The sequence below is a fragment of the Fusarium pseudograminearum genome, chromosome 1, assembly GCF_000303195.2.
Source record: "Fusarium pseudograminearum CS3096 chromosome 1, whole genome shotgun sequence".
Taxonomy (NCBI): Eukaryota; Fungi; Ascomycota; class Sordariomycetes; order Hypocreales; family Nectriaceae; genus Fusarium; species Fusarium pseudograminearum.
This window is the reverse complement of record NC_031951.1, coordinates 7,963,590-7,990,696: the sequence shown is the minus strand read 5'-3', so window position 1 is coordinate 7,990,696 and position 27,107 is coordinate 7,963,590. Positions and strand designations below refer to the sequence as shown.

The 27,107-nt window shown below is 48.2% G+C and overlaps 12 protein-coding genes across 12 annotated transcripts; 6 read left to right on the top strand and 6 right to left on the bottom strand.

The window, feature by feature from the left end:
* Positions 1 to 698: 698 nt before the first annotated feature.
* FPSE_01947 (uncharacterized protein) lies at positions 699 to 1,676 on the top strand (the record flags this gene model as incomplete). Its single annotated transcript, XM_009255066.1, has 1 exon — positions 699 to 1,676. One exon carries the CDS (start codon positions 699 to 701, stop codon positions 1,674 to 1,676), a length of 978 nt encoding a protein of 325 aa, XP_009253341.1.
* A 71-nt stretch (positions 1,677 to 1,747) lies between these two features.
* Positions 1,748 to 2,605, bottom strand: FPSE_01948 (uncharacterized protein; the record flags this gene model as incomplete). Its single annotated transcript, XM_009255067.1, has 1 exon — positions 1,748 to 2,605. One exon carries the CDS (start codon positions 2,603 to 2,605, stop codon positions 1,748 to 1,750), a length of 858 nt encoding a protein of 285 aa, XP_009253342.1.
* A 239-nt stretch (positions 2,606 to 2,844) lies between these two features.
* On the bottom strand, positions 2,845 to 4,371 carry FPSE_01949 (uncharacterized protein; the record flags this gene model as incomplete). The annotated part of the gene is made up of 4 exons (XM_009255068.1): positions 2,845 to 3,597; positions 3,648 to 4,132; positions 4,178 to 4,213; positions 4,266 to 4,371. The coding sequence occupies 4 exons, from the start codon at positions 4,369 to 4,371 to the stop codon at positions 2,845 to 2,847; spliced, it is 1,380 nt and encodes a 459-aa protein (XP_009253343.1).
* A 461-nt stretch (positions 4,372 to 4,832) lies between these two features.
* On the bottom strand, positions 4,833 to 6,416 carry FPSE_01950 (uncharacterized protein; the record flags this gene model as incomplete). The annotated part of the gene is made up of 1 exon (XM_009255069.1): positions 4,833 to 6,416. One exon carries the CDS (start codon positions 6,414 to 6,416, stop codon positions 4,833 to 4,835), a length of 1,584 nt encoding a protein of 527 aa, XP_009253344.1.
* Positions 6,417 to 8,878: 2,462 nt separating this feature from the next.
* On the top strand, positions 8,879 to 11,212 carry FPSE_01951 (uncharacterized protein; the record flags this gene model as incomplete). Its single annotated transcript, XM_009255070.1, has 5 exons — positions 8,879 to 9,049; positions 9,099 to 9,215; positions 9,265 to 10,096; positions 10,648 to 10,697; positions 10,751 to 11,212. 5 exons carry the CDS (start codon positions 8,879 to 8,881, stop codon positions 11,210 to 11,212), a joined length of 1,632 nt encoding a protein of 543 aa, XP_009253345.1.
* A 492-nt stretch (positions 11,213 to 11,704) lies between these two features.
* Positions 11,705 to 12,902, bottom strand: FPSE_01952 (uncharacterized protein; the record flags this gene model as incomplete). The annotated part of the gene is made up of 3 exons (XM_009255071.1): positions 11,705 to 12,236; positions 12,289 to 12,652; positions 12,710 to 12,902. 3 exons carry the CDS (start codon positions 12,900 to 12,902, stop codon positions 11,705 to 11,707), a joined length of 1,089 nt encoding a protein of 362 aa, XP_009253346.1.
* A 725-nt stretch (positions 12,903 to 13,627) lies between these two features.
* FPSE_01953 (uncharacterized protein) lies at positions 13,628 to 14,543 on the top strand (the record flags this gene model as incomplete). The annotated part of the gene is made up of 3 exons (XM_009255072.1): positions 13,628 to 13,760; positions 13,818 to 13,888; positions 13,968 to 14,543. 3 exons carry the CDS (start codon positions 13,628 to 13,630, stop codon positions 14,541 to 14,543), a joined length of 780 nt encoding a protein of 259 aa, XP_009253347.1.
* Positions 14,544 to 14,757: 214 nt separating this feature from the next.
* Positions 14,758 to 16,927, bottom strand: FPSE_01954 (uncharacterized protein; the record flags this gene model as incomplete). The annotated part of the gene is made up of 3 exons (XM_009255073.1): positions 14,758 to 15,486; positions 15,851 to 16,831; positions 16,892 to 16,927. 3 exons carry the CDS (start codon positions 16,925 to 16,927, stop codon positions 14,758 to 14,760), a joined length of 1,746 nt encoding a protein of 581 aa, XP_009253348.1.
* Positions 16,928 to 17,502: 575 nt separating this feature from the next.
* On the top strand, positions 17,503 to 18,714 carry FPSE_01955 (uncharacterized protein; the record flags this gene model as incomplete). The annotated part of the gene is made up of 1 exon (XM_009255074.1): positions 17,503 to 18,714. The coding sequence occupies one exon, from the start codon at positions 17,503 to 17,505 to the stop codon at positions 18,712 to 18,714; it is 1,212 nt and encodes a 403-aa protein (XP_009253349.1).
* Positions 18,715 to 19,243: 529 nt separating this feature from the next.
* On the top strand, positions 19,244 to 20,014 carry FPSE_01956 (uncharacterized protein; the record flags this gene model as incomplete). Its single annotated transcript, XM_009255075.1, has 2 exons — positions 19,244 to 19,296; positions 19,351 to 20,014. 2 exons carry the CDS (start codon positions 19,244 to 19,246, stop codon positions 20,012 to 20,014), a joined length of 717 nt encoding a protein of 238 aa, XP_009253350.1.
* Positions 20,015 to 20,313: 299 nt separating this feature from the next.
* Positions 20,314 to 21,030, bottom strand: FPSE_01957 (uncharacterized protein; the record flags this gene model as incomplete). The annotated part of the gene is made up of 1 exon (XM_009255076.1): positions 20,314 to 21,030. One exon carries the CDS (start codon positions 21,028 to 21,030, stop codon positions 20,314 to 20,316), a length of 717 nt encoding a protein of 238 aa, XP_009253351.1.
* A 1,187-nt stretch (positions 21,031 to 22,217) lies between these two features.
* Positions 22,218 to 25,941, top strand: FPSE_01958 (uncharacterized protein; the record flags this gene model as incomplete). The annotated part of the gene is made up of 3 exons (XM_009255077.1): positions 22,218 to 22,320; positions 22,407 to 25,275; positions 25,326 to 25,941. 3 exons carry the CDS (start codon positions 22,218 to 22,220, stop codon positions 25,939 to 25,941), a joined length of 3,588 nt encoding a protein of 1,195 aa, XP_009253352.1.
* Between the last annotated feature and the right edge of the window lie 1,166 nt (positions 25,942 to 27,107).

Sequence of the window (27,107 nt, the reverse complement as noted above, 5' to 3'; positions counted from 1 at the left end):
GGCAAGACCGGCGACTCGGACCTTGCCATCCACCGATAAGAGTCACGTGATGAGAATCGTCATGATAATCCCATGGTTCCAAATGTGTCCATCGCCTTCTTAATAGCCTGAGTTGCGTTCAATTCTAGACCTCTCACACGAGATAAGCTGCTTACTCTAGTAGGATTCTCTGGGTATTGAGTATCGTGGATAAATCGTTAGTACCGAAAACCGGTAACATTTTTGATGTCTGAGCCAAATTGGTTACCCGGGAGCTGAAGGTCTGGACACTTAAACAGTTCGTTCAACCTACCTCCACTTGGAGTACTGGTGCAATGTCGTATCTAGATCTGTTTAACGCATCTTTGTTAGCTTTCCTTTCGGTATATGATGACCCCATAATCATGCTAGTTCGTTATATGGAAGTTCCTAGGGTGCTGGACCAAACGAGCTGTCCAAACGATGACCCATACGAACAGTCCAATTATACTTTTACTGACCCTCGCCATGAACATCAAATTGGGTAAACAGATTGTATAAATCAGCCGTAAATAAGGTTTAAGACAATTATGTTTTAGACAAGATCCTTTAGTGTTGACAGTGACGCTCCGCGATATCAATCCTTCAAATAACTTAACTTCCACACACATATAAAGACTCCAAACCCCTCTCTATCTTATATCACTAGACAAATAACAGCAACTCTACACTTGAACAACATGTCTGTATCCAGCCTCCAATATGATTCGGAGTTCGCCGAAGCATTGGCTCTCATCAAATCTGGCCGCCCCTCTATCCCTCCCGAGACAGCCGTCGATATTCGCCGTAACAATCACGCCTTATTTGACAAATTATTCCCAAAACCACCATCTTCAGATATCATCCAGCAGAAGGACTACAGCGTTGTAAGCCACGACGGTGCGCGGATCCTTCTGCGTCGTTATGTCAAACCGGACATCCTCGAGGTTAAAGAACCTCAACCGGCAATCCTAGCAATCCACGGAGGCGGTTTCGTATCAGGCAGTGTGGAAGACTGCGGTGGACTCAACGCAGAAATGGCACTTCAAACAAGCAGACCAGTGTTTGCTGTTGAATATCGTCTTGCGCCTGAACATCCTTTTCCGGCAGCGGTGGAGGACAGTTTTGCAGCTCTAAAGTATCTTTCAGATCATGCAGCAGAACTTAACATCGATTCCAAACGCATCTGCGTACAGGGAGCGAGTGCAGGGGGTGGCATAGCCGTGGGGATTGTACTCATGGCCAGAGATAGAAAGCTCACCCCCCCAGTAGCAAAGCTGGTAGCTCTGACTCCCGAGTTGGATGATAGAACATGTCATTCAGAAGACACAGAGTTTCTCAAGTTTACCACGTGGACACCGCACCACAATCGACTCGCTTGGAAAGCATACGTAGGACAGGACAAAGCTGGCAAGGCAGAGGCGGATGTTTCGCCTTATGCAGCACCGGCGAGGGCGGAAAGCTATAAAGGATTTCCTCCCACATACGTTGATGTCGGCACGCTGGACTTGTTCCGAGACGAGGACTTGGGGTTTGTAAAGAGGCTGATGGAAGATAATGTCGAGGTTGAGTTTCACCTCTGGCCTGGTGTACCTCATGTATTCGAGTACCTAGGACCTGGGACAAGATGGCCTCAGCGAGCTAAAGAAGCTCGAATTGATGCACTCATGCGGCTCTAGGTCTAGATTGTACGGTATCAGAGTTAAGGTAGTTAGATGGTATGACATTGGTGAATCATAGAAGTTATTGGCTATTGAGATAAATGCTTTCCTAGAAAGCTAACAAGCAGCTCAGAAATTTTCTCAGGCTGATCCTCAGGTGAAAAATGTCCAGCGTCATCCAAAATAGTAAGCTCCGATCCAGGAATTGCACCATGGAGTTTATGAGCCCAACCAACAACCTGCCATGCATCATCCGCACCCCATATCAATTGTACCGGTAGCTTGCTCAGCTCTCCGAGACGCGGTGCTATCTCCATTGTATGCTTCGGATCATAGTGCCGAACCTGATGCTCGAATAGACTAGGTTGTCCGATTGGACCAGAGATGTAGTCGAGGTAGGTGTCGAGGCTCGACTCCTCGAACTGCTTCCGGTTTTCGACTGCGGACAGTAACCACTCCCTGAAATGGGCTCGGTGCTCATTATCGTCCGTCTTGATAAGAGTTTCAAGGCCGTTTTGCATCTGCTTCTTGGTCTGCTTTGATGGATAGCTATCGAAGCTCACGACATCGATGAGCGTGAGAGACAGGACCCTTTCAGGCGAAAATATAGAGAAGCGCTGCGCAATGCCGCCTCCAATGTCATGGGCAACAATATGCGTCTTCTGCAAACCCCAAAGTTCCAAAAGTCCCCCAAGAACAGAAACCTGGCCTGTCATGGAGGTATCGACGGCTAGGTTCCACGGACGCTCTGAAAGACCGAAGCCAAGAAGGTCAAAAAGATGGACTTTATAACCGGCGACGACGAGCTTGGGGACGATGTTGCGCCAGATGAGGGATGAGGATGGAGTGCCGTGAAGAAGAACGACAGGTTTGCCCTTGCCATAGATACCGTAGGCAACACGGCTTCCATTGATAAGGGCGTTTTCGGTAACAATTGGCTGCAGCATGATTGATAATTTATTGTTGACTGGTCTGAAGATTATGATGTGATTCTTCGCTGGGTTCTTGTACTCATGGATTAATAATGTCTGGCATGTCTTTTGAAGGGCGCATGTGCTAGCGACCAGGCGATTAAGCCAAGATGACGAAGTTTCACTGATGAGAAATCAAGTGGAATTGATAGCCCTGGGAAAGAAGTAGAATGGCTTTATAAGCTGTAATTCAGAACTGAAGAGCTTTTGGTAGCTCATGAATGGGTTGTTGTCCTCTCTATGAATCTGACCTTGACACCCGTCAACATGGACAAGAAATACGAGCGATTTTCGTCCTCAGGTGGTACAACAGTCTCAATGCTTAACTCCTTAACAAGAGCCGGAATGACCTTGAAGACTACCAGCTCTGCCAAGTGCCGGCCAGGGCATGTTCTCGCGCCACCGCCCCAGCTTAGACTTACACGCTCCATGTTGCGCGCTGTGTCGGAGTCTGCAGTCAACCAACGGTCTGGCTTGAACTCATCACAATCGGAGCCAAAGATTTCTGGATTTCGATGTAATGCTACTGGGTTGCAGCCGACAGTTGTGTTGGGTGGAAAATAGTAGTTGTGCAGATGAAGACCGCCCGTAGGGACTGTACGCGGCAAGGACATGCTGATGACGGGGTATAGGCGTTTGGCTTCTTTGATAAGGGATTGTGTTTCTGGCAAACGTGCTGCGGTGGAGTAATCAGCCGGATTGTGAGTTTCCAAGATCTCGCGAGAGACTTGTTCTTGTATAGCATCATTTGAGCCAAGCATGGCGATTATCGATGTTAGAGTTGATGCCATTGTTTCATGGCCAGCGCCAAAGTTGGTGATTACCATCTTCCGAAGATAATTCACTGTAAACTCAGGCTTGGACTTGTGCAAGTCAATTAGGTCTTTTAGAAGATCTTGACGATCATCTTTGTGGTGCTTGGATTTCGTGGCTGCATTGATGCGCCGTGACGCTCTCTTGCCAACGTCCTGTAAAGCATTAGTATCGTGCTGAAGAATGGCAGTAATAACGAGCATACAGGAAAAAAAGGCCGAAAGTCTTTTGGGGGCTGGAAATTGACGCCCCAGATGGTACTAAAGAGTCGTCCAGTTGACTTTGACAAGAACTCAAGTTTGGCAGCCAAAGGAAATAGACCGAAGACACTCTTTCGTCTCCAACCATGGTAAGCATGAGTGCCGGAGCCATTGTCGGTACCATTCTTCAACATGCTGGGTGACCATGAAAGAACTATCGCACCGAGACATTCGACAGCGATGATGTGCATCCATTCATTGAGTTCGACCTGGGCACCCTTTAAGCTCTTCAATTTGGCGACGGTGCGTGCGAGAACTTCATCGACGGCAGCTTCATATTGGATAAGACTGGAAGTTTGGTAGACTGGGCCGATGAGCCGACGCTGGATACGGTAGCGTCTTACATCTCTCTCTGATAAAAGATCGAGAGTGTCTGGGAATTCAGGGTTGAGGTGCCAGTCAATATAAGGTTTGTTGAGAGCGGTTGCCACTACACGAGTTAACACAATATTTGACCTGGAACAGTTGATCATACAGTAAAAATCCGACTTTTCATAACCGCTTCCACTGCCTTGAAAATATGTCAGTTACTCCTATCTCTTGATGTGTCGGGTTGATCGTACTGTAAATAGCATGAAAAGCTTCCTTTGTATTGAACCAAACTTCATTTGGCCCAACGCGCACAACAGGTCCGTATCGTCGATGAAGAGTCTTTCCCAGGTACGCCATCCGTCCATTTCGAGCATTATAAGCGTGCCATACACTTGAAATGGCAGCGAGTTTGGGGCCAGGGACACAGGCCAAAGGGTGGAAGTATAGTCTATAGATGGCGATTGAAGCCACCAGCACCAATAAGGTAAAAATAATTCTGGCAAAAACATTGACTAACAGACTCCCTAGGGTCGTCATCCAGGCAAAGAAAAAAGAGAAATCAATTGCCATGGCGGATTAAGCATCACAGCGGATGAAGTATGCTTGTAGGAAGTGATCTGTGAGGGAGTTAAGTTGTTAGTTGCTTGGATGAAAAAAGTTGACATCCCCCCACATTCTCATTCTCATTTACACCATAGCCAAATCATTTCAACACAAACAATTCTTACAAAATTTTCACATTTATTTATGTTAATTACAATCTAGTATAGTCATAAATTTTATAATAATCTTCAACCTCGAGCTTTCTTCTGGGTCTTTCAAAGCTCTTGCTTCGCCTTGTCCTTCTTCTCCCTCTCAACTCTCAACTCCTCTCTCCATTTCTTTCCCCAGATCATCAAAACGATCAATATGGGGCATCCAAGAATGTATAGTCCTCCGACAAGTGTAAAAGCCCATCCCACACCCATAGCGTCAGTCATGGGCATAATCGCCGCACTAGCTCCAGCTCCAACGAGACATCGCGTCAAGTTATTCGCCGCACTTGCAGTCCCTGCTTTACTTGGATGAATATCGATCAACAGAGAATTAACGGTGTTGTTAAATCCAACAATGCCCACGCCCATCAGTCCGCTGATCACACATGGCACAGCGACGTTCGTCTTTGCGTCGACGGCCCAGCCCCAGGCTATCACCATGACCGCTGCGAGTATGAGAAGAGGAAAGCCAATTTCGAGACGGGCGCGCTCAATAGGGAAAGAAGAAAGATCTTGCTGCTTGCTTCGCTCGTACGGGATACCAAGTTTATCGCAGTGACGCTTGTAGTTTCGGTTCGTGAAAGTCCCCACGATGAACGCTGCGATGATTGATCCAGCTGCAATGGGAAGAAACATCAATCCATTTTGGACTTCGTTAAAGCCGTATAAGTCTTCAAAGAGAGAAGGCATGGCGGCAGCTACACAGTAGAAACCCGCAAAGCATATGCTGCTGAATCCGAGAAGAAGTCCTGTCTCTTTCTCAAAGAGCATGAGAAGTGATTCAAGAACATTGGGTGGCTTGAACTTGAACTTTTTGGACGTCGATGCCGTGGAAACTTGTCGACTAAGACCAGCTTTGTCCGACTCAGACCGACTGCGTCGCAGTTTAAGAATTTGCAGGACGGAACGGTATATCAAGGGTGGATTGATGGAACCATCACGGACGACATGACGACAAGTCTCTGGGTAAAAGATAACAATGAGAACGAGACCGACGCCAGAGAATATGGCGAGGAACCAGAAGATAGATCGCCAGCCCAGATATTGAGCAAGTAAACCACCAATGACTGGCCCCAATGAAGGACCAAGAACACTGGGAACAGCTGTTATGCCAATATACTGTCCTCTCTCAGCAGAAGTGACAACATCAGCCACCACGGCAAAGCAGAGCGCAACAGTACTTGCAGAACCAGCAGATTGTAAACATCGAAGACCAAGTAAAGCGCCATAACTGGGTGCAAGAGCAAGACCAATATTGGCAGCGATGTAGATTGTGAAGCACACGACATACGCAGGTCTTCTCCCACCACTATCCGCAAGCGATCCAATAAACATGGGCGTAATACCTTGAAATATCATATATGTCGTGACAGTGAGATTGATCTGCGAGGTAGTGACGCCCAGATCTTTAGCTATGGCTGGTAGAGCAGGGAAGTAAATCTGGGCCGTCATAGGTGACAACAAAGCTGTCGTGGCAGCGGCCAAAACAATGAGACGCTTCTGCCATATTGTGAAGCTCGAGTAAGGTTTATCGACTTCTGTATCTATGTCGGGTTGTTGCTTTTCATCGTCTTGGCAGGGCGGTAGTGTATGTATACTCTCAATGCCATCTTTATGGTGTTGATGGTCAGAAGTAGTGGCGCTCATCTTCCCAGCAGTTTTGGGATGATATTCAAATGAATGAGTGATGACATTTTAATCGGCGAAAAAGAGAAAAATTGATGAGATCAAAGTCGAATTAAATAAACCTATGAGAAGTGCAGCTAAATTGATAAACATGCCGGCCTTTTGCTTCGGTGATGGTATGATAAGTGGGTTTGTCCACATCGTTTCGGTGCCGAGTCGGCAGACAGCTTGTAAGTGACTGTCATCCAGGGACTGTGTATCAAAACATGCTTCTGGATTGGTCGCTGGGATGATGTACCGATGGAGATTGACTTGGGTTATGTCCGGTGTAAGAGCTGGGTTGACTCCGGAGGGCGTTGTGTACCTTGCATTCGGCGCCGACTACGGGATGACTCAGTTGTGATGGGTTACCCTCCTCCTTTTTATGTCTCCCTCACCAGCTGAAGGATCAAGTTCGACACTTCGTTTGCCCTCGTCCTTGACCTTGCCCTGAAAACTCATTCCAAGCATCCACTCAGACAGTTCCTGATCAAACTCTGCCCCTTGATTTTTGTCCAGATCAAGGTCTATCAACCATGGGACTTTATCAAACCGTCCATTTCCCATAAGTGCAGCATTAACAAACATGGTCTCGCCAGGTCGCATCTGTGCACCAGTGGGATTGATATGGCAATACCGTCGTGACGCGTACTCTCTCTTTCTCCATTCCCTCAACACTGTCTCCCGAGGGGTCTCATGCGAGTGGCCAGTTAACCGTGCCAAATTCTCAATCACAACGGATCGATCGTTGTTAATGTCGGTGAAATGGTGCGGAACCTTTGATATGTTGGGCTTCCACGACACCAGCTTTGCACCCCAGCCTTCGTGAACATGTCCGAAGCAATGGACCCGTGGTTGGGCTCTCGCAACTGCAGCGAACAACTGTGGGCACCCGATTCGTTCGTTATTCGACGTTAAATCCATGATTCCCAGGGGTGGGCCGTGTGTTATAACAATATCGGCCCCCTGTTTGATGTTGAAATCGTGAATGCCATCGTACTGGAAGCCCCAGCCAGGGCAATTGTGAGTAGGTGTATACGGACTCACGTAAAGCTCCAGAACAGCATTATTGGGAAGTTGAAGTTGGTGAGGTCCCTCACTCAGGAACGTAATGCCCTTCGCTACGGCCTCGAGCAGTATCTGTTGGGCTTCGCCGGGTCGTCCATACTCGGCCATGATGGCACCGCTGAGATCTTCTTGATTAATCCTGCAGGCTTCCGTGATCTTGTGCCTGTAGACCTTATTATCAAGGGAGAAGTCATGGTTTCCTGCGATAACGATCTTCAACGGAGCCTTGATACTGTCCAGTAGATGGATGGCCTCACGGTATTCTCTCAACGTGGAGTTGTTTGTAAGGTCGCCACAGTGAATCACCAGGTCTACTGGCTCGAGAGGTTCCATGCCGGGTTGGAACCTCTGTGCGTGAGTATCAGATAGTATCATAATGCGTGTTTTGATAGAGGCTGACATGGTGAATGTATAAAGTGTGGTTGAGTATGTGAATGAAGATTGGATGATATCCTTAGTGAGACAGAGCTTGCAAGGGGCAAAGGTCATTCTTATAGTAAACAGGGTGGATGATTGTGAAAACTTAACATCGAACTGTGACAGGAAAAAGATAGTTAAATCTCAAGGTGGTGTAGGCAACAGGCAACGTTTTACATCAAGGTTTGTGTTTGCAGACAATATCTCAAACTTTGACAGAGATAGGCTCCATAATATCGAGTTTAGATAGGCGAATTTCGAAGGATCTTGAAACTTTAGGCAAGTTTTGACATGTTGAGGAAGCAATGAGAGAGTTTAGAGGTGTCTTGTGACTGACTTCTATCTACGTATTGATCGAGAGTCCACTTATATTTAAAGGCTTGACATGACAACACATAAGAATGACTATTCATTGAGAGTCTATCTATGTGTAGGTTCGCATTTGATATGATATGGTTGTTAGTCGAGTTTAAGAAAACCTGGAGGACTCTTGACTCAAGGCCGAGTGTAAGTTGAACATGTCAGCGGGATCAGGCAGACAATCTCATTAACGATTATTCTAAAGATGAAATAGACGAATAAAATAAAATAAAATGAAACCCATTACTCCTTGATACGACCCTTATGATGTATGTAATAAGTTATAGGATTAAACCAGCTCTACTATGTATTGTCCAAAGTTGCCCGCGGGAAAGGATCGGCGCTATAATTAGTATCCGCCGCGGATAACACGAATTGCCTCATCGCGGACACTTATAAACCACTTCTGATCTGAAACTTCTACCAATTGAACAATTCACTCAAATAACTAAACAACTCTGAGTAACTATTCTATTGGACAGTGTAACTTGAAGTAGATACAGCTCTCAGTAATACCCGACAACTCCCCGCATTCTTCTTAAATCTCGCCCCACGTTGAGCACTTTCAGATAAACAACTCTAGGACAACACATTTCAACATGGACTACTCACTCGAGAATCACAAGTCTTTTATCGGAAAACCCATCTCGGGTCTTCCTACGCCGGCGCTGGTGGTTAATTTGCCTGTGCTCAAGAAGAACATCGACAGTTTACATCAAGACGTGGAAAAACTGGGCATTGGCTTTAGGCCTCATGTCAAGACGCTCAAGGTCCGTTATAAACATAACGCAAGAGTAACATCGGCTTACCATCTTATAGACGCTCGAAGTAACGAGGATGATGCTTGCTGAAGGCAAATACAAGGGAATGATTGCATCCACCATCCCTGAGATAAAGGGTGCCTTGCCCCTAGTGGAGGAAGGCCTCGTGGAAGAGGTACTACTAAGCCCAGACAACCAAAAGTCGAAGCTCTAACAGAATACAGTGTCTGTATGGCATCCCAGTCTATCCAGGAGTTCTGCCCAGATTGATCGAGCTGCGAAAGTCGTTGCGTCTCCAGCTTATGGTTGACAATGAGCAACAGGTCTCGTTCCTCGAAGAGTCAGCTTCTAGCCAGGAGCCCTGGGACATCTTCATCAAGTTGGACGTCGGCTCGCACAGAGCGGGTGTCGAAGCCAATAGTGATGCTCTTAATCGTTTGGTAAAGCGCGCAGAAAAGTCCTCTGCAGTCAACATCTACGGATTTTACTGTCACGCCGGACACTCGTACGGAGGTCGTTCACGAAAGGAAGCTGAAGAAACCCTCAACATCGAAGTATCGAGTGTGTTGGCCGCAGCCAAGCTCCTCCCCTCGGACCGCCGCCTCATCATCTCCGTCGGCAGCACACCTACAGCGCATGTAGTAGAAAGCCTCAAGGCATCGATGCCAGAAAATGTTATCCTGGAGCTCCACGCAGGCAACTTCCCCTGCAACGATCTCCAGCAAGTATCGACAGGTCTCGTGACCGAGTCGCAGCAGGCCGTGTCAGTGGCAGCAGAGGTTTGCAGCGTCTACCCAGAGCGAAACGAAGCGCTGGTCAACGCAGGCGTGATTGCGCTGTCGCGCGAGGCAAGCGCCTTCAGTGGGTTCGGCCGAGTGGTGGGCAGCCCGTCGTGGGGTCTGGTGCGGTTATCGCAGGAGCATGGGATCCTGGGCACGAGCGAGGGTCGAAAGGTAGACGATGATTTCAAGGTCGGTCAGAGAGTTGAGATTTGGTGCAATCATTCGTGTATCGCGGCTGCTGCATTTCACGTGTATTATGTCGTTGACGAAGAAGGTATCGTGAGGGATACATGGATTCCCTGGAAGGGATGGTAGAGTGAGACCATAAGGCAATCAATTAAAGTGATCATCCATCAAAACCTGGATCAGCATCAGCAAACATGATTGAGCTCCTTGATTGGTCCCCTCATAATCTTGTTCCTGGCTCCAACATGTTCCGAACCAAGCAAAATCCTGCTTTTATTTGAGGGTTGTTAGGTAGTGGATCTCGAGCCGCATACGTCATCGGCGGATTGCGGAAGCTTCAAAAAGGTGCGTTGTCGATGATCTGCGTCACATGAAATCCCCATCTCATCCTCCTTCTCCTCCATCTTTTTTCTCCCCCCCCCTCAACCACGATACATACTCTTGGCTTTCATACTTCTCGTTTAAATACTCCCTGTTCCTCGATAATCTCTTAGGATCCATCCACCGACAGCAACTCAATCAATTCCACCCCTCATCACTCACATTACCCCGCCTCCATCAGTAAGTACTATACACGTCACGTCACTTTAACGTATTTGTGCCCAACATCAGATCAGACCACTGACTTTTTCATCGCAGTGTCTTACGCCGATATTGCTGCCAAGGGTCCCAAGCAGAGCCCCGAGGATGTAAGTCAACAGCTATCAAAGTCTAATCATTCCTAGCTAACCCCTCCAAAAAGGCTGCTGCCCCTCAACCTCCTCAAATCATGACTGACGAGTCTGCTTCCACCGCCTCTCTGGTCGACGTTGATATGCCTAGCGTGCACACCGTCCCCAACGACTTCCTCGAGCAGGAGATCCAGACCGAGACTCAAGCAGCCCGCATCGAGCTAGAGGAAGAGGCCAAGCAGGAGAAGCGAAAGCGTGACTCAGCCGCCTCAAAGGCCAAGCAGACCGACAACTGGCTGGTCCAGCAGTTCTCCAAGCTGTCCGATGGCGAAGCTACCGGCCTGACTGTCGCCAACCTGGCCACCGTCGTCAGTCTCGGTGCCTTCCTCGGCTACAAGGGCTGGGGTCTGTACGAGAAGGGCAGACTCGACTGGAAGGCCGTCTCTTACGGCGTCGGCATCCTCGCCAGTGCAGCTGCTGCCCAGGGTGCTGTCGGGCGATACCTGTACAAGGGAAAGAAGGGTGGTTCTTAGAAAGATGATGAAAAGTGTGAAAGTCAACAAAAGAACACAGGTTGCAAAAGCCCTTGTGAAAATCAACTACTACAGAGCTCAGATCCCGAAACGGCCAATGGCTCTGACTATGACGAGATTACGCTGCGGGATTTCTTGAGGGATGCCTGAGATGGCAGCTTTTTTATTGCGTTTTGGTGCATTGCATTGCACTACTTTACTTTGTTTATACTCTACTCTGGCCGATACCAGGTTATTACCCATCTCAATACATGCTCAGGCACGATACCAAGTTCAGTAATTTCCCACTCTCAACACGTGATACCAAACGACCGTAAAATGCAAAGCCATGACCGACAATGAGATGTGATCACGTCTATTAATTTCGTGGCTTCTGTTCCTTCTCATCATACAGCGTTGGTACAGATATGAACACCCTTGCCCATGCCAAGCTCCCAAAATAATTTACAAAAAGTACATTTTCCACTCAACTACGCCAATATTTTATACTTCTTACTGCTTCTTCTCAGCGTTCTTCTTAGCAGCCTCCTGTCTCTCAATATGCTTGATCTCCTCGTTGGCAGCAGTAGCGTCGTGAGCCTGTGTGATTCCCGCGGTGATATCCCTCTTGGGAACCTCACTCTTATGCATATCCTGCCAGTACTTGTCATTCACAGGCTTTTCTATAGGGATAGCAACATCCTGGACCATTCGAGATCCGGAAGAAGCGGTTTCGGCGTCGGGCTTGGACTCAGCATCTCTGTGAGCATCAACGGCGGGCTTCTGGGCGGAGTCGGTTGAAGTGGAGGTCTTGGCAGGTGTCTTGGACTCGGCAGGCTTTTGCGAATCATCGGACTTTGTGGCATCGGCGGTAGCCTTATCTATAGTTTCACGGGCGGGTTCACCGTTAGACTTGACTTCGGCAGTCGTGGGTTCACCGGAGGGCTGTTCGTCGCCAAAGTCGGGAGTAGGAGCGCCGTCCTCGTCATCTGCGAGCTCGGCACCGTAGATATCGGGGTACTTCTTGAAGCACTCTTGCATTCCCCTGTTATCGTGTTAGTAAGCCACAGGTAACAATGCAATTCGGTATGACGTACTGGAACTTGTCGATGCAGTCCATGCCCTTGGGCTCCTCTTGAGAGAAAACGAAGCAGCTGAAAGCTGTCTTGAACTCCTCTCCACAAGGTCCATCAGCCATACCACCCAAGCAAGGGCAGTCCCAGTTGATCTCGCCAGTCTCGGGGTTGAAAGCGCCCTGCTGGCCGGCTTCCTCCTCTAGAGCAGCAGGCGATCCATCGGCGGCAGCAGTCTGGGGGTTGGATTGTTGAGAGTCGGGTGTCTTTGAAGAAGCGGCAGCCTCCTCGCTCTTAGCCTTGATCTGCTTGCGCTTCTCCTCTACAATAGAGTCGACGGTAGGAAGGTCGTCATCGGAAAATGCAGCGGGAGCTGGAACCGTTTTTGCTTCAAGGTGTTAGTTGCATGCTTCCTATTTCTCCCGAGCAATTGAAGTACACATACAGATAGCCTCATCAGCGAAGATTGGGCTTGTGTTATAGTAGTATACGGCACCAAATGCCAGACCTAATCGCGCCAAGGAACCCTTGAAGGATCGGGGCTTGTCGGCGGGAGCTGTGGAAGCGAATCGTCGAGGAGCTGCGCGGATGGTGCTTGATCGCAAGCTGGCAATTACAGGCCTCGAGGCCGATCGCATGGTGTTTCGATACATGGTGTTTGGAGTCTAACGGAATGAAGAAACAAAGGGAATCATCAATTCGAGGCGCGAAAAGCAAGAGATACAAGAAAGAATTGGTCAGCAGTGGAGCATCGGGAACGTTTGACGTCTACGTATAATATGATGCTGGCAACTGGGCCCTTGAACCTCCGAGCTGCCGGGAATTGGATCCAGACCAGGAATTTGAGAGAAAAAAATAATGTAACCGTCATTTAACCGCCGCCCAACTCTCTCTCTCTTTCGTTATCGATAAGTGAGTGACATTTATCGGATCATGACGTTCCCCCCACCATCGATCGTAGGTTGTTTGATGTTTTAGATAGTGCGCATCCATTCCTGATCATATGATACGCCTCTAAGCCTTGTCAGAAGCCATATTGAACATTTGGACGGCTAAACCAACCCTTGGCTATTTTAGCTTTTGGACTGTTGGTGGCTGTTACATAGGGCCAAAGCTTGTTCACTAGACGAAGTTGGTTCAGGCAAGGCGAGACAGCGCAAGACAAACCAGAAGCTGTCGCACAGGGAACGAGGGGAAATTGACAAGCTAGGCGGACTGAACTAGGTATTCTTCTCGCCAGGGCGAAGGCGAAACAGCTTGCATTTCTTGCTCAAAAAGGGGACTGCTGTCTCTTCCATCTTATCATCACCATTCCCCAACCATCCCAACGTCGCAAGCTGAGATCACCTCCCCCACGATAACCATGGCCTCAAAGACCTTTGAATGGCGACCAGCAAAGCTGCTCCAGGACTATAACATAGGCCAGGACTTCGCTCTTCTCATTCTTAACCAGCCTTTGAAGAACGGCGTCAACCTGCGCAAGCTCTGGAAGAACTGTACGTAGCTCGCCTGAACGTTGTATCTTCTCGGTTACTAAAAAAGAGTCACCGCAGCTTCTGTTAGAGTCGCAGCAGATGGAGGAGCAAACAGATTGCACAAGCTCTCTTCCTTCCATGGAAAATACGTACGTTTCATCTACCGTTGCGAGACGAAAAAGTAACTTGTCGCAATTGCGGAATGGCGTTGCTAACCTTTGGCCACAGTCCAACCTTCAGCTCATCATCGGCGACCTCGATTCCCTGACCCCAACGGTCCGCGATTTCTACTCGTCGCAACCCTCCCCTGCGCAAATCATCCACGACGCCGATCAAGAGTCGACAGATTTCTCCAAAGCCGTCAACTGGATCCGTAAAGAACACTCCGGAATTGACATTGTCGCTCTCGGAGGCATTGGCGGCCGTGTCGACCAGGGTCTTTCCCAGCTCCACCACCTGTACCTCTTCCAAACCGATCCCGAATATGCGAGCGGTCGCGTCTTCCTCCTCTCCGGCTCGAGCTTGACCTTTTTGCTCAAAGCTGGCACACACCACATCCAGGTCCGCGAGGATGGCGAGGAGGATGCCTTTGGCAAGCACATTGGCATCATTCCTCTTAAAGAAGCTGCCAACATCACAACAAAGGGATTTGAGTGGGACGTCGAGGACTGGCACACCGAGATTGGCGGCAAGTTGAGCACTAGCAATCACATCTTGCCCGAGTCGCAGGTCGTGACAGTGACGACGGACAAAGACGTGCTTTTCACAGTAGCACTTAAAGAAGGCGACGGTGATGACGAGTGATCCAGTTCTCAAGCGTAGAGGATCATATTGTGCTTTGTATTTTGAGCCCGCTTGAGATGGGTGGTATGATACAAGTCTAAAAGAACAAACTCATGACACAAAGATAGAAAGACAACTCCTGAGCGCCGCGCTGATGCCTCCTTCCCAACGTGCATACATGTCTGTAAGCCATTTTTACTCCCCAAACGTCTATACCAATTCAGGGGAGTTTATTCTATCGCAAGAAATGAAGCACCAGCCAGCAGAACAGAAAGAATATCACCACGCCCGCAGCAAAGATCCATTTATCCTCTTTCGCACGTCGCTCTACCATACGAATCGTATCGCCGCTGACGCCCAATGTGTTAGCAACGCTGTAAAGTCGCTTCTGGGTACTCTTGAGCATCTCGCGCTGCTGGCCTAGATCGCCAAGCACAGCCTGTCCGCGCGCAATGTAGTCGTCGAGCGCCTGATTCGTGTTTGAGAAGAAATTCTGCTCCCTAAAAGCATGGGCCTCGCGCATCTCGTCCGGCGAGCCTGTCGTCAGGGGTCCGTTGGACTGGGGTGGGTGTCGAGGCTGGAAGGTGGAGTGCGTGTTTGTCGTCGTTGCGTTCGCATAAGGATTCTCCGGCGTAGCATTATACGGTCTCCTTCCCAAAAGCTCTGTGCGATTCGTCTGATGCTGGGCATCCTCGCGGGCTTTCTTTAAGGAATCGATCTGGCCTCGAAAGTCGGAGAGGTTCTCCCGAAACCTCTTGACCCGCGCAAAAGCCTCTTCCTGCTTCTTGGGGACGATCTCCTGTCGGGCAAGGCTTTGGTAGTCGTCGAGGGTCTTTGTGAAGGTGGCGATTGAGGCGGACACGTTGCCGATTTCGGAAGGGGATGCTTGGGATTTTGTATTGAGGTTTTGGAGCTCAGCAGCGAGAGACTTGCTTTGCCGCAAGGCGGAGTTGTATGCGATATTCTAGGTCAAAGCTTTAGCGAGTGCGACTAGGTCTGGGAGTGATAGGGGAATTACCATGATGGCGGATTTTGCTGTAGGGAGCTTGTAAGGGTCGAGTGACGTGCGGCGACAACATTCATCATGATTTCTTGGTGAAGGGATACATGATGAGGCCAGATCTCGCGGGCCGGAACAATGACAGTCCGACATAAGACGCTTACCCTGGATCTCGAAGTCGTCTAGGGAGTTCACTTCGTTTGAACAGGAGCAATTGGGGGTTCAAATCGTCATACGTTTCAGCGAGATATACTACAGTAAAGATGCTGAACTTCTAAGGTGACAACACTAGTCTCTCAGTCCAACTCGTTGGTCTCCCAATACTTACTATCGCCTTTCCTTTTGCCAAGTCCATGTTGATGTTAAACAAAGTAGTGGTCCCGTTTCTGTGTGCAGTCACATCGCGGTTAATTGACGCCGGGTATCCTTGTTCATCCTTGAATAACTCAAACAAGGAATCATGGTTGATGTTTGCCGAAGCAAGTTTGTCTTGGACAAGCTCAGACATGCGTGCAAAGCGTACCTTGGAATCTGGCAACCAGCCTGGCTCATCGACTCCAGGATGCTCAAGAAGTAAATGGTTTGTATGAACCAGAGTCCCGTTGTTGTTCAAGTTGATCTCTTTAATTCCAATACTGGTGCACTCCAGACCCAAAGCTTCGCACGGATCTGACACGAGGATATGCCCACTGCCAGCTGTTCCCATCTGGTATAGTTTGTTCGCAGCTTCTCGTGCTGATCTGGACTCCAGGGCTGTCCTTAGAGCGATGTGGATTGGAAGTTTAGTATTATCAACACCGCGAGCTCGGATTGCGTTGAGTACCGTTCCAACCCCCGCAGAATTAATACCGATCTTGCCTATCACGCCCGCCTCTGTAACCATCGAAATGTTGGGCATGTCTGTTCCAGGTTGAGAAATATGGCAGATGAGTAGATTTGGCGCCTGTTTAGGTTGCCAGTCCCAGTTCTGCGCCAGAAGCATTTGGCCGTTGGGTTGACGGTATGCGACACCAGTGCAGCCGTCAGTTTGAATTGGAGTGGTAGGGTCATCTGTGTAGAGGCTGAAAGTGATTTCCGTCCTGACATTCAGTGCGATGATATCCAAGATGTCAACACCAGCACCATCGGCTAGACCGTGCATTTCCTCGACGTGGCGAGGAGATATGTTTTGGAGAGGCTCGATGTATTTCCTAGCTTCTTGACGAACAGCTTCCCAGTTCATAGAACATGTTTCTTGGAAGAGGTCTTCGTAAAAGGAGATAGATCCATTTACTTTGTGTTTAGCGGCGGCACCATGTTGATGGCCAATCTGTGTAATTGTTAGAGTACTGTGACAAGCTTGGGATTTTATACAGGAGAGAGCGAATACCTCATATGGCGTTCCAGAGCAGCGAACTTCTAACATTGCGAGTTCTTGATCTGAGAGACGAGCAATGTTGATGGAGGAAGAAGAGTCAAGGGTTGTGATAGTCGCTTACTCCAAGTCTAGCAGTGTTATGGGCGTATCTCCAATCAAGCGCCGGGGCTACTTCTGGTGCCGGTATCAACTTGAACGAGTGATCCTTTGCTCATCTCTGCCTTGTTGGCGATAGTTGCCCAAATGTAGTATGTGACAAGAAATAAAGATACGAGATTTGAACGCCTCCCTAGCCATGACCCCAAGTAGCGCAATTTATTAAAATACAACTATACCCATAGAATTGATAGACCTCGGCTCGACATCACTTTGGATCTGAAATAACGATGTCGAAGGCTATTTGAATGCACTTTGGAGTGAAAGAGTGTTGGCCCCAGACTTCGGAGGACAATGGCCGGTTGTGGTCTGGGTGGACACCGTCAGATGCTAGATTGGATCGGTGATTGGAGGCCGAAAGAATGTATTATCAACCATCGGCTCTCACCTCCGATATGAAGTTTCTGACAACATTTATTAACCATCACCAGATTCATCAACCCAAATCTGGTTCAACTATCGCCAAAATGGGAGACTTGCCACACATCAGTGACAAGATTGGAAGGTTCAACCTCTCCTCAATCCATCCTGCTGATCCGGCTTACACCCCTCTTCTTTACCGTCTCCGAGAAGAGACTTTTCAGAACCGAACAACCCAACTCAGACATGGCTCCTATCTGAGGCGTTTCACGCGAGATGACTCACTAAACATACCCACTGCGATTAAAGAAAGTTCTGGAATCGACCTTGATCAATTTATGCGTCGATATGGATTGACTGGTTGTGTCGTTGTGCAGAATAATGCTATACGCCTCGAAGAGTATCGACATGGAAACTCTAAAGCTTCAAGGAACGATGTGCAATCTATCACCAAGTCTGTAGTTTCTACAGCATTGGTTATCGCCCAGCAAGAGGGAAAGTTGTCCGTCAACGATCCTGTATCTCGCCATGTAGAGGAACTCAAGGGAACTGCGTGGGCAGACGTCCCACTTCTCGCACTATCCTGCATGTCATCAGGAGTAGTTGAGCAGTCCGAAGACGAGCGACCAGCTGATGTACCAAATCCGATGTATGCGACCGAGCTCTATCCCCAGACCGATCCAGATGTGGTTCTTAACTGGCTCAAAACCGCAAGGAAAGTGGCTGAGCCATGGGAAGAGTTCCACTACTACAACCCAAACTACTATGTATTGTCAACAGCTATATCTCGTGCCACAAAGGAGCCCCTTGACGAATATATATCCCGCACAATATGGGAACCTGCTGGGATGCAGTACGACGGTTACATACGGACCACAGCTGCAGGTCATGTCGATGGTCACGGAGGTCTCTCAGCTACCCTGACAGACATGGCTCGTTTTGGATGTTTTATTCTTGATGGGATGAAAGAAGAAGGAAAAGGACCAAATGTGCCACCTGGTTGGTTTAAGGATGTCTCTGACGCAAAGTTCAGTGTTGGACCTAGGGCCCTTAGCCCCAACAACTTTGTGTCTGGCTTTGGTTATGAAAGTGGTTGGTGGACGACTGGAAGAGGAGATCCAGATAAGTACCAGATGGGAGACGACGGTGCTTTTGCGGGTATCGGCATGTATGGACAGGCCATTTACATTGTACCCGGGCTGGATGCCGTCATTGCTGTTCAGTCTGGATATCCCGAGCATGATTTTGATCTCTTTGCTAAGAATGCTGAGCTTGCCACGGAAGTTCTGAAAGTTCTCAGGGAGTCACAGAGCAAGTAAACATCTAGTTCAATACAAATTCTATTGCTGGGCGTGAGTCGGCGCATTTGGTGGGTACAGCATTAGAGATAAACTTACTTTTTCGTTGCCTGCAACAAATAGTCATAGGGCACAAAGAGTGAGTCAGTCCACGTTATGAGGCTTGTTTGAGTTTAAATATTTTGACGTGATGAGCTTTCGCATTAGAACAATCGAGCAAACAAAAGCATATTTGTAAAGGTAAAAAGGAAAAAACAAAGGTTATGCGAAAAAGACATATAAATAGACTCTGCATATACCAACATAGACTTCCAGCGTGAATAAACCAAACTTTGTTGCTTTTAATGAGAGCAAAGGTTCAACTTGGAGGGTATATAAGATGAATGAGATCGAAGTTGGAGTTCTGAAAATCCTTACACACAGATGTCATTTGACACCAACACCAACTTGACAATTCGCAACATTAATCAACCTCCAACTATCGAAGCAAACGAAAACAATAGACTCCTACAACCCTGCTTTTGATTGGTTTTCTTTCGGTTCAGACGCAATGGACCTTGACAACATCGAGGAATACGACGGGACACATGACTTTGGAACAAAGTATGTACAAGACCTTGTTTATCAAAAAAGGATCGTATCTAATGATAAATGCAGTAGTTTCAGCGTCTTTGACAGTTTCCATTCCGATACCGAGATGTCATTTGAGGTAGACCCAGGGGTTTATCCTCCCTCAGACAAGCCCATTCATGATGAAGACATGATAGATGCCGACGTCGAAGACGAGTATATGGCCAGAGAAATGGAAAAGATCAAGTCTGGCCCAAAACCTTCTCTCGTCTGCTCTAACCTCAGCGGATCCTCCTACGAGATTCTGGTTCACAAGAGGGTCAACCATAGCTTCGCCATTCCCAACGCGAAGTGTCTTGACATCGACCCTTCCATTCTGAGTCAGTATATTCATCACGTACAGCCCAAGTCCAACTCAGAAATCATCGAGCAGGACTTGGATGACTCCACAGGGCTTCAATTAGCCGCGTGCAAGTTCCTCGGTCACAGACGCCCAGACATGTCCTCTGCCCGTGGTGCAAGTGAGGAAAGCCGAATCTATCACAAGGCCGTGCGTGTGAAGAGGGGGTCACGTTATCAGTCCCATATTACAAGCATGAAAGTCATGCAGAAAGAGCTCGGCTCGGAGTTCTTGTATAATACCATCTTGAAGATGAGTGAGAACGAAGAACTGGGATTAGATGGGTTTTCACGGATAAAGCTGAAGCAAGAAATGGGTATAGCCAATTGGCATAGACGACACCAAGGTTGACAGATTCGCTCCGACTTAGTTTTCAGTGGGATGTGGATTGTTAGAAATCATGGTTTTGGTATATGGAAGTAATCGATATATTTTACTGCAAAGTTTGATTCATTGGGATTCTTCAGGGCGTTACACTGCAATCTCGGCATTTGATAACTCATAGGATGGAGTTTACTGAATCCATTTCTACTATCTTAATGCATATTATAATTACTGTGTATTATTCTTCGACTGGTGATAAAAGACAGAATCTGCAGAACCTGTGAAGGTGTCTTACATTTATCCCAAACTGCATCCTGGCACATAGACTAGAAGATATATGGTATGAAGCGAGCTGTCTTTGCATGCCAGTTCTCCCACTCCTTACCGAAAGCCGCCTTCAACATCTTCTCCTCTTCACGGACTCTTTTCCAAGTGCCGTAGAAGAAAACTGCTGTGCATGGTCCCATGAGGCCCAACATCCAATACAAGGTATTGTAATACTGTGGAGGAATCCAACAGCTTAAAGGTCCATCCAGTCTAGTGAGAAGTGCAACGTTTGATAGTACAAGGATGATAACGCCGGTATAACTTGGGTGCTGGACATATTGGTATATACCCGTTGTTTTCAATTGATCCGGCGTTTTGAGCGCAAAGGTAAAGTTTTTGCCCAAAGATGCGTAGGGGATCAAACGAAGAGGAATCCCAGCGCCGAAAATCAGGGCCAAGGGTATCACGGTTGCTGGAGACCATGTTATGAGGTTCATGTTGAGTCCATTTTCTCCACCGTGACGGATGACAGAGGCTGGTATGTCCGGGTAGTGCAGGGCGAGAGCAGCAGACTGCAGCGCTAGCAAACCCCAAGGAGCTAGTGCCACCTTGGTCGAGTGTTTTTTGGTCAAAAGCAAGCCACGAACCGAGTCTCCGGTTGAGGGAGCAGCATGGTGACTGGGGTTTGGCGGTGATAGAGCGATGTAATTTCCGTAGACGGAGCCTAGTATGGCAGCTGCCAAAGAGGCTTGGGAGAGTGAAATAGGAAAAGCCATTAGGTGGTAGATGCTGTGACGTTTGAAGAAGTAGGTACGAGTCAAAATGAAGACGGCTTGAGGAGAGACATGGAAGTGGATATGAATGACGATGGCTGGAACAAGTGCTTAAGCTAAGGAAGCGAACTAGACTAGTCGACTGTAGTCTGAGCAACTTCACGTGACAGATGGTAACCATTACGACTCAAGATGAGCTAAACGGTTCGCATCCTGTGGATCGAGATCGACGGTAAGGAACAGGATCCCGAAGATGGTTTCACAGCGGGATGTGTTGCGATGGTGATGGAATATGAACCAACTATTTTCTTTCAACAACAAGATATGCAGCCAAGACCCAAGCTACCACCGTACAGTACATACATGCAGTAGTACCTAGTTAGCTGCAGACTCAGTACCGTATACCTGCTTACATACATGGGTACAAGGTCAATTAGGTTCAACCCGAAGGTGTATCCAATGGTTAGACTAGTGAGACGAGGATTAATGGGCACATTCATCAACTGACTTCTGCTAGATCAAGTCTGATAATACTGGAAATATTCCCCAGAAATAGAAACGTCACTCTTCCGTCAACTAAAACTTGAACATCTCCCAACCGAACGGAACCGGCCTCTAAAAGGAACCCCGTGTCAATCAACTGTGCACAGCCAATTAATTCCGCTAGCTTGCCAGTATTAACTGCCGTAATTATCCAGACCCCACTTGAGTACATGACATTTATCGATGCTGAGTTAGTGGCAACGAATGTAAATCGATCGGCGTGTTCTAGACTCTGCCACATTTTCCCAGCTCAATTTGGGCCTCAGCACCCTGCTTCAGTCAATGCTGCTGCTGCTTCTTCACAGCCATGAATTGCAGTAACCCTTTAGGTACTAATGCTGCTAAACTGCTTTCAGGGTCTGGTCTTCAGGGCTCTTCAGGGCCCTTGAGTGGCTGCCGGTCGTCGGCCCTCATCCGTGTCTTCCTTGCCGTGGCAAACTCGACCTTTCCTTTCCCTCCCTTCCTAGCTTCCCGACTCTGGACTGTCTCTCTTTTCGCTCCTTATTTTTTCCACCCAATTATGAGCTTGGCCGTTGTGGAAAAACGTTGAGGAGGGCGAGGACATAAGTTCACACCAAATCTTTATCTTGTCTTTCTCATCTAGCCTCTGCCATTGTTCTATAGACACGCTCGATTGATTGCCGATCATGGCAACCCTGACAGAATATGTCGAGGTGCCCAAGAAACATGTCGTCTCTGAAGCTACTCGAGAACGAGAGACATTTAGGCAAGAATTGGCATTTATTCCAGGTGCCTCACTGAATATTAACAATCGCTACCTAGATATGACGACTCGCTTTTCACAAACGTTCGCCACAACGACTCTGGATCACCAGTTCCTCAATCTCAGCTCGTCACATGCTCAGATGTCATCCTCACGGCTCTCGCCCGGCTAGCCGCTTCACAAACGGGCGCAGCCAAAGCCATGATCTCATTGTTTGACCAGACTCACCAGTACATCATTGCTGAAGCCTCTGCCACCACTCCCCTAATTCCCAGTCTAGGATATGACTCTCACCAGGAGACCCTCTGGCACTGTGGAACAGCAATTCCTCGTGCCCACAGCGCCTGCGAAAACACTTTATGCTCCGATGACCCTCCCGAGGCTGGACCTGATGGATTCAAAGCTGGCCATCAGCTACCTGTCATTGTTGTTGAAGATGTCACAACTCATCCAGAGTACTCAGCAAAACCGTACTGTCGACCTGGAGGCGCGGCGAGATTTTACGCTGCTGTGCCGATCCGGACTGATCGGGGTGTCAATATCGGTGTTATCTGCGTTATTGATACGAAGCCGGCGTTACCTTGGGGTTACCGAATGTCAAGAATGATGAGAGAGCTTTCCAAGGCTGTGACTGAGCATCTTGAGACCATCAGTCTCAAAAGTAACCAACGAAGGAGCGAGAAAAAAGCCACGGGCTTAACAGCCTTTGTCGAGGGGGACGCACAGTCTGTACCTCCAGCGGAGCGACCGCAGGGGAACGAGAAGCGGCTCAATGGTGATCCCGAACCTCAAAGACCCAAGATTGAGGATATACAGAGCGCCCTAGGAGAAATGGATATCAAGTCATCCACGGTAGCTTCCAGGGACCCTCAGGAATTAACCGGTGGGCGAGCCAAGGACACGGATGCTGTGGAACCTGCTCCTGATGGATTTACTGTCTTTCACGATCCAAACCGAGTTCTTGAAACGCCACGAGAAATATTCTCCAAAGCCGCTCGTATCGTCAAACATTCGATAGAGATCGATGGCTGTATGTTTTTGAACGCAGATATGCTCGAGTTCTCCACCACTGGTGTTTCCAATGAATGGATGGATGATGATCTACAGCCCCGACGGCCGTCGACTTTCAGTTACCACGATAGCGAAGATACTTATACGACTGGGTCATCCGAAGACCGTTCGCGTCCCTCATGCCAGGTACTTGGATCATCAGAGAAAACTACGTTACAAGGCCAGCGCGCCTCTATTTCTCTTCCACAGACCCTTCTTGCCCGGATGATCCGACGATATCCCAAGGGCCACATTTTCAACCTCGATGCGAACGGAAATCTACAACCTGACGAACTATCCGACGAATCCAACCACCGCGCTCTGCATAATGGACAAGATACATCCCACACCTCTGGCGATGCCCACAGCAAACAGGAAAATCGACTCCGGATCCAGAGACGAGAAGCAAATATTCTCCGCGAAGCGTTCCCGGGATCTCGCAGCGTAGCCTTTGTTCCTATCTGGGATCTGCGTAAGAAGCGATGGTCCGCTGGCGGATTTATATACTCTTTCAACATCAAACGCAGCTTCACTATTGATCTCGACCTCAGTTATCTCAGAGCCCTTGGCATGCTTGCCGCGGCTGAAGCCTTCAGGCTCGAGACTTTGGCTGCAGACAAGGCCAAGACCGACGCTCTGGGTTCGCTGTCCCATGAGCTGAGATCGCCACTTCATGGTGCCGTTCTGAGCGTGGAGCTGCTTAATGATACTGATCTTAGCATTCCACAACAGAATATCGTCCGCACGATTGAGACGTGCTGTCGAACGCTTTCCGACACTATTGATCATCTTCTCGAATATTCAAAGGTCAACAAGCCGCCACCTCAGGAAGGCACTCAAGGGAACCGGGCCGATAAGTATGGTCTTAGTAGGGCTCCGACTATTGGCCGAAATCCCAATTCATCAAGAAAGGTTGTTCAGCTCGACGTACTGGCTGAGGAAGTTTTGGAAAGTGTCTATGCCGGTTTCAACTTTCAGCACGTTTCTCTTGCCCAAGCAGCTCAGTCGACAAATCCACCGCTCCGACGTCCCGGCCACACATCAATACGTCGAATGGATACCATGCAAGCAATAGAAGAGCTCCGAACACCAGTTAAGGACCGAGGCTGCGTTGAAACAAAAATCGGAGATGTGGAGATCTTTTTGGTGATTGATTCTCGACCATCATGGGGATTTTACACACAGCCTGGACCAGTGCGCCGTATCATCATGAACCTGTTTGGAAACTCGCTCAAATACACAACCAAGGGGCTGATCCGAGTTTCTCTGGAGCAGACAGGGGCTTTGGGGGCTGACGATAACGATTGCTGGGTGACAATTACTGTCTCTGATACGGGAGTAGGCATCAGCGACGACTTTTTACAAAACGGACTATTCAAGCCTTTCTCACAAGAGAATCACTTATCTCCCGGCACAGGCCTTGGATTGAGCTTTGTCAAGCAGATCACAGCACAATTTGGTGGTCAGATATCGGTCAAAAGTCGAGTCGGCACGGGAACAACCGTGACAGTCAGACTGCCTATGAAACTAGGTGATGACTGCCACAAAGGAGTTTGCGAAGTTCGACAAAGAGAAGAAGAGTTTGAGGCGCAAACGGATAAGCTACGTGGACTTCGCGTCAAGGTGATCGACTTCGAAAATAACGAAAGTGATTCATCGGGGACCAAGATGGAATCGCCTTGTCAGCTTGTGCGGAACATGTGCAACGAGTGGCTTGGAATGCAGGTCAACACTGGCTTCGAGACGCCATGTCTATTGCCTGACCTTGCCATATGGTCCGAGCAAGGTTTTGAAAAGCCCTATGATCAACAGGATGCGATGCCTGATGTTCCGAATATCGTGCTTTGCGCGAATGCCCTTACCGTTCACCAATATGCCTGTGGAACCAAGACGATACCGCGGCCAGGGGTATTTGAATTTATTTCTCAGCCGTAAGTGCATCTAGATTTAGGTATGACACTGTTACTAACTTGTGACTCAGGCTTGGTCCTCGGAAACTAGCAAAGGCCTGCTCACTGGCCCTTTACCGCTGGACGGTTGCACAAACATCCAGCGACTCTCCAACCACTGCACCTAGAGAACAAGGCTCTCTTACTGTTCCCGATAATACCGCCTCGTCAATCCCGCACCCCGCGTCCCCATTCCCTCAAAGCGCCGAAGCAACACCCACACAGACCGCTCAGAGCTACTTCCGCAACCCGGAATTTCTCCTCGTCGATGATAACTTCATCAACCTGAAAATCCTCTCCTCATATATGAAAAAGCTCAAACAGCCCTACCAGACTGCCTCTGATGGCCTTCAAGCGGTGACAGCCTACGAAGCCGATCCAGGACGGTACACATGCGTGCTGATGGATATATCGATGCCTGTTATGGACGGCTTCGAGGCTACACGTAGAATCCGCGCTTTCGAAACACAACAGGGACTCAGGCCGGCTTTGATATTAGCGCTGACAGGCCTGGCTTCTGAAGAGGCACAGAGGGAGGCTGAGGTCAGTGGATTGGATTTGTTTCTTACAAAGCCTGTTAGACTGAAGGAGTTGGGGCCGATTTTGAGAGCCAAGGGGGTTTTGGAGGAGGAATCGAATTTAGGATAAGACTTGGATGAAATGCTAAAAGCGATACAATTAATACTCGGGATAGATTGATATGAAGGAAAGATAATAGAAATGAGATGATGATCCATGCTTAATATCACATTTCATACCATTTGGTCGACCTCTTGAGGTGCAAATCTAGCTTGTCAGTGATCATTACATGCTTTTTTAATATCACTTTGATATTTATCGATTTGATATGCAATTTGATATGCTCCGATTACCTATGAATAAACCTCCACGCCAATTTTAACCCCATCTCGGACTTCTTTGTTATTATTCCCAGTCCATCAGCTTTAACGAAACATGGCCAGCTCAGCTATGAAAAGTTCTTCCATCCATATTGAGATCTTCACTGCAGTTTTAACCCCATCTCAGGCATGTTTAGATCCTTGTTAGTGACTAGACTAGCGGGGGAAGATGGAGGGGTATGCGTTGGCCAACTACACTGCAATTTTGATCCTCACTCTGACTTGCTATCATCTGACATAGATTTAAGACCTATGGTTCAGCTTAGTGCTTAATGGTGACACATAAACACCTCGTCTCTCGTAGCAGTTGGGTCCACCTTTCACTGCAGTTTTAACTCCCTCTCAGGCTTGTTTGAATACTTATTAGCGGCGAGACTAGTTGGAGTAGATGGATGGGTATGCGTTGGCCAACTACACTGCAATTTTAATCCTCACATTGACTTGCTGCCATCTGATATAGAGTTAAGACACCCTAACTACTAAAGAATTGGAAGTCTTCTCAGGTCCCATATGTAACTGATTGGATATATCGAAGAAGATGGTGTTGATATGCAAACTTTACGTGGTCTAAGGAGATGGGTCAGCTTCGAGGCTGCTGGTAATAAAACCCCGCCAACCACTCTTCACTGCAGTTTTAACACACTCCTGGACTTGCTTGAGTCTCTAGCATAAAACTGGTATCTTTATGGGACAGGCTACTTATGCGAACAGGCACTGCAATTTTAACTCCCTCTCAGTCTTGTTGCCATCTGACTTTCAAGTCTGAAAGCTCATAGGTCAGTTTGCAGCATTCAGCTGGACAGGCTTCACTCATGATTCTTCACTGCAGTTTTAACACACCACCAGACTTGCTTGGCCCTGTGTTACGACGCTGCAATGTTATTCATCAGCCCTAAATTCGAGCCTTCACTGCAA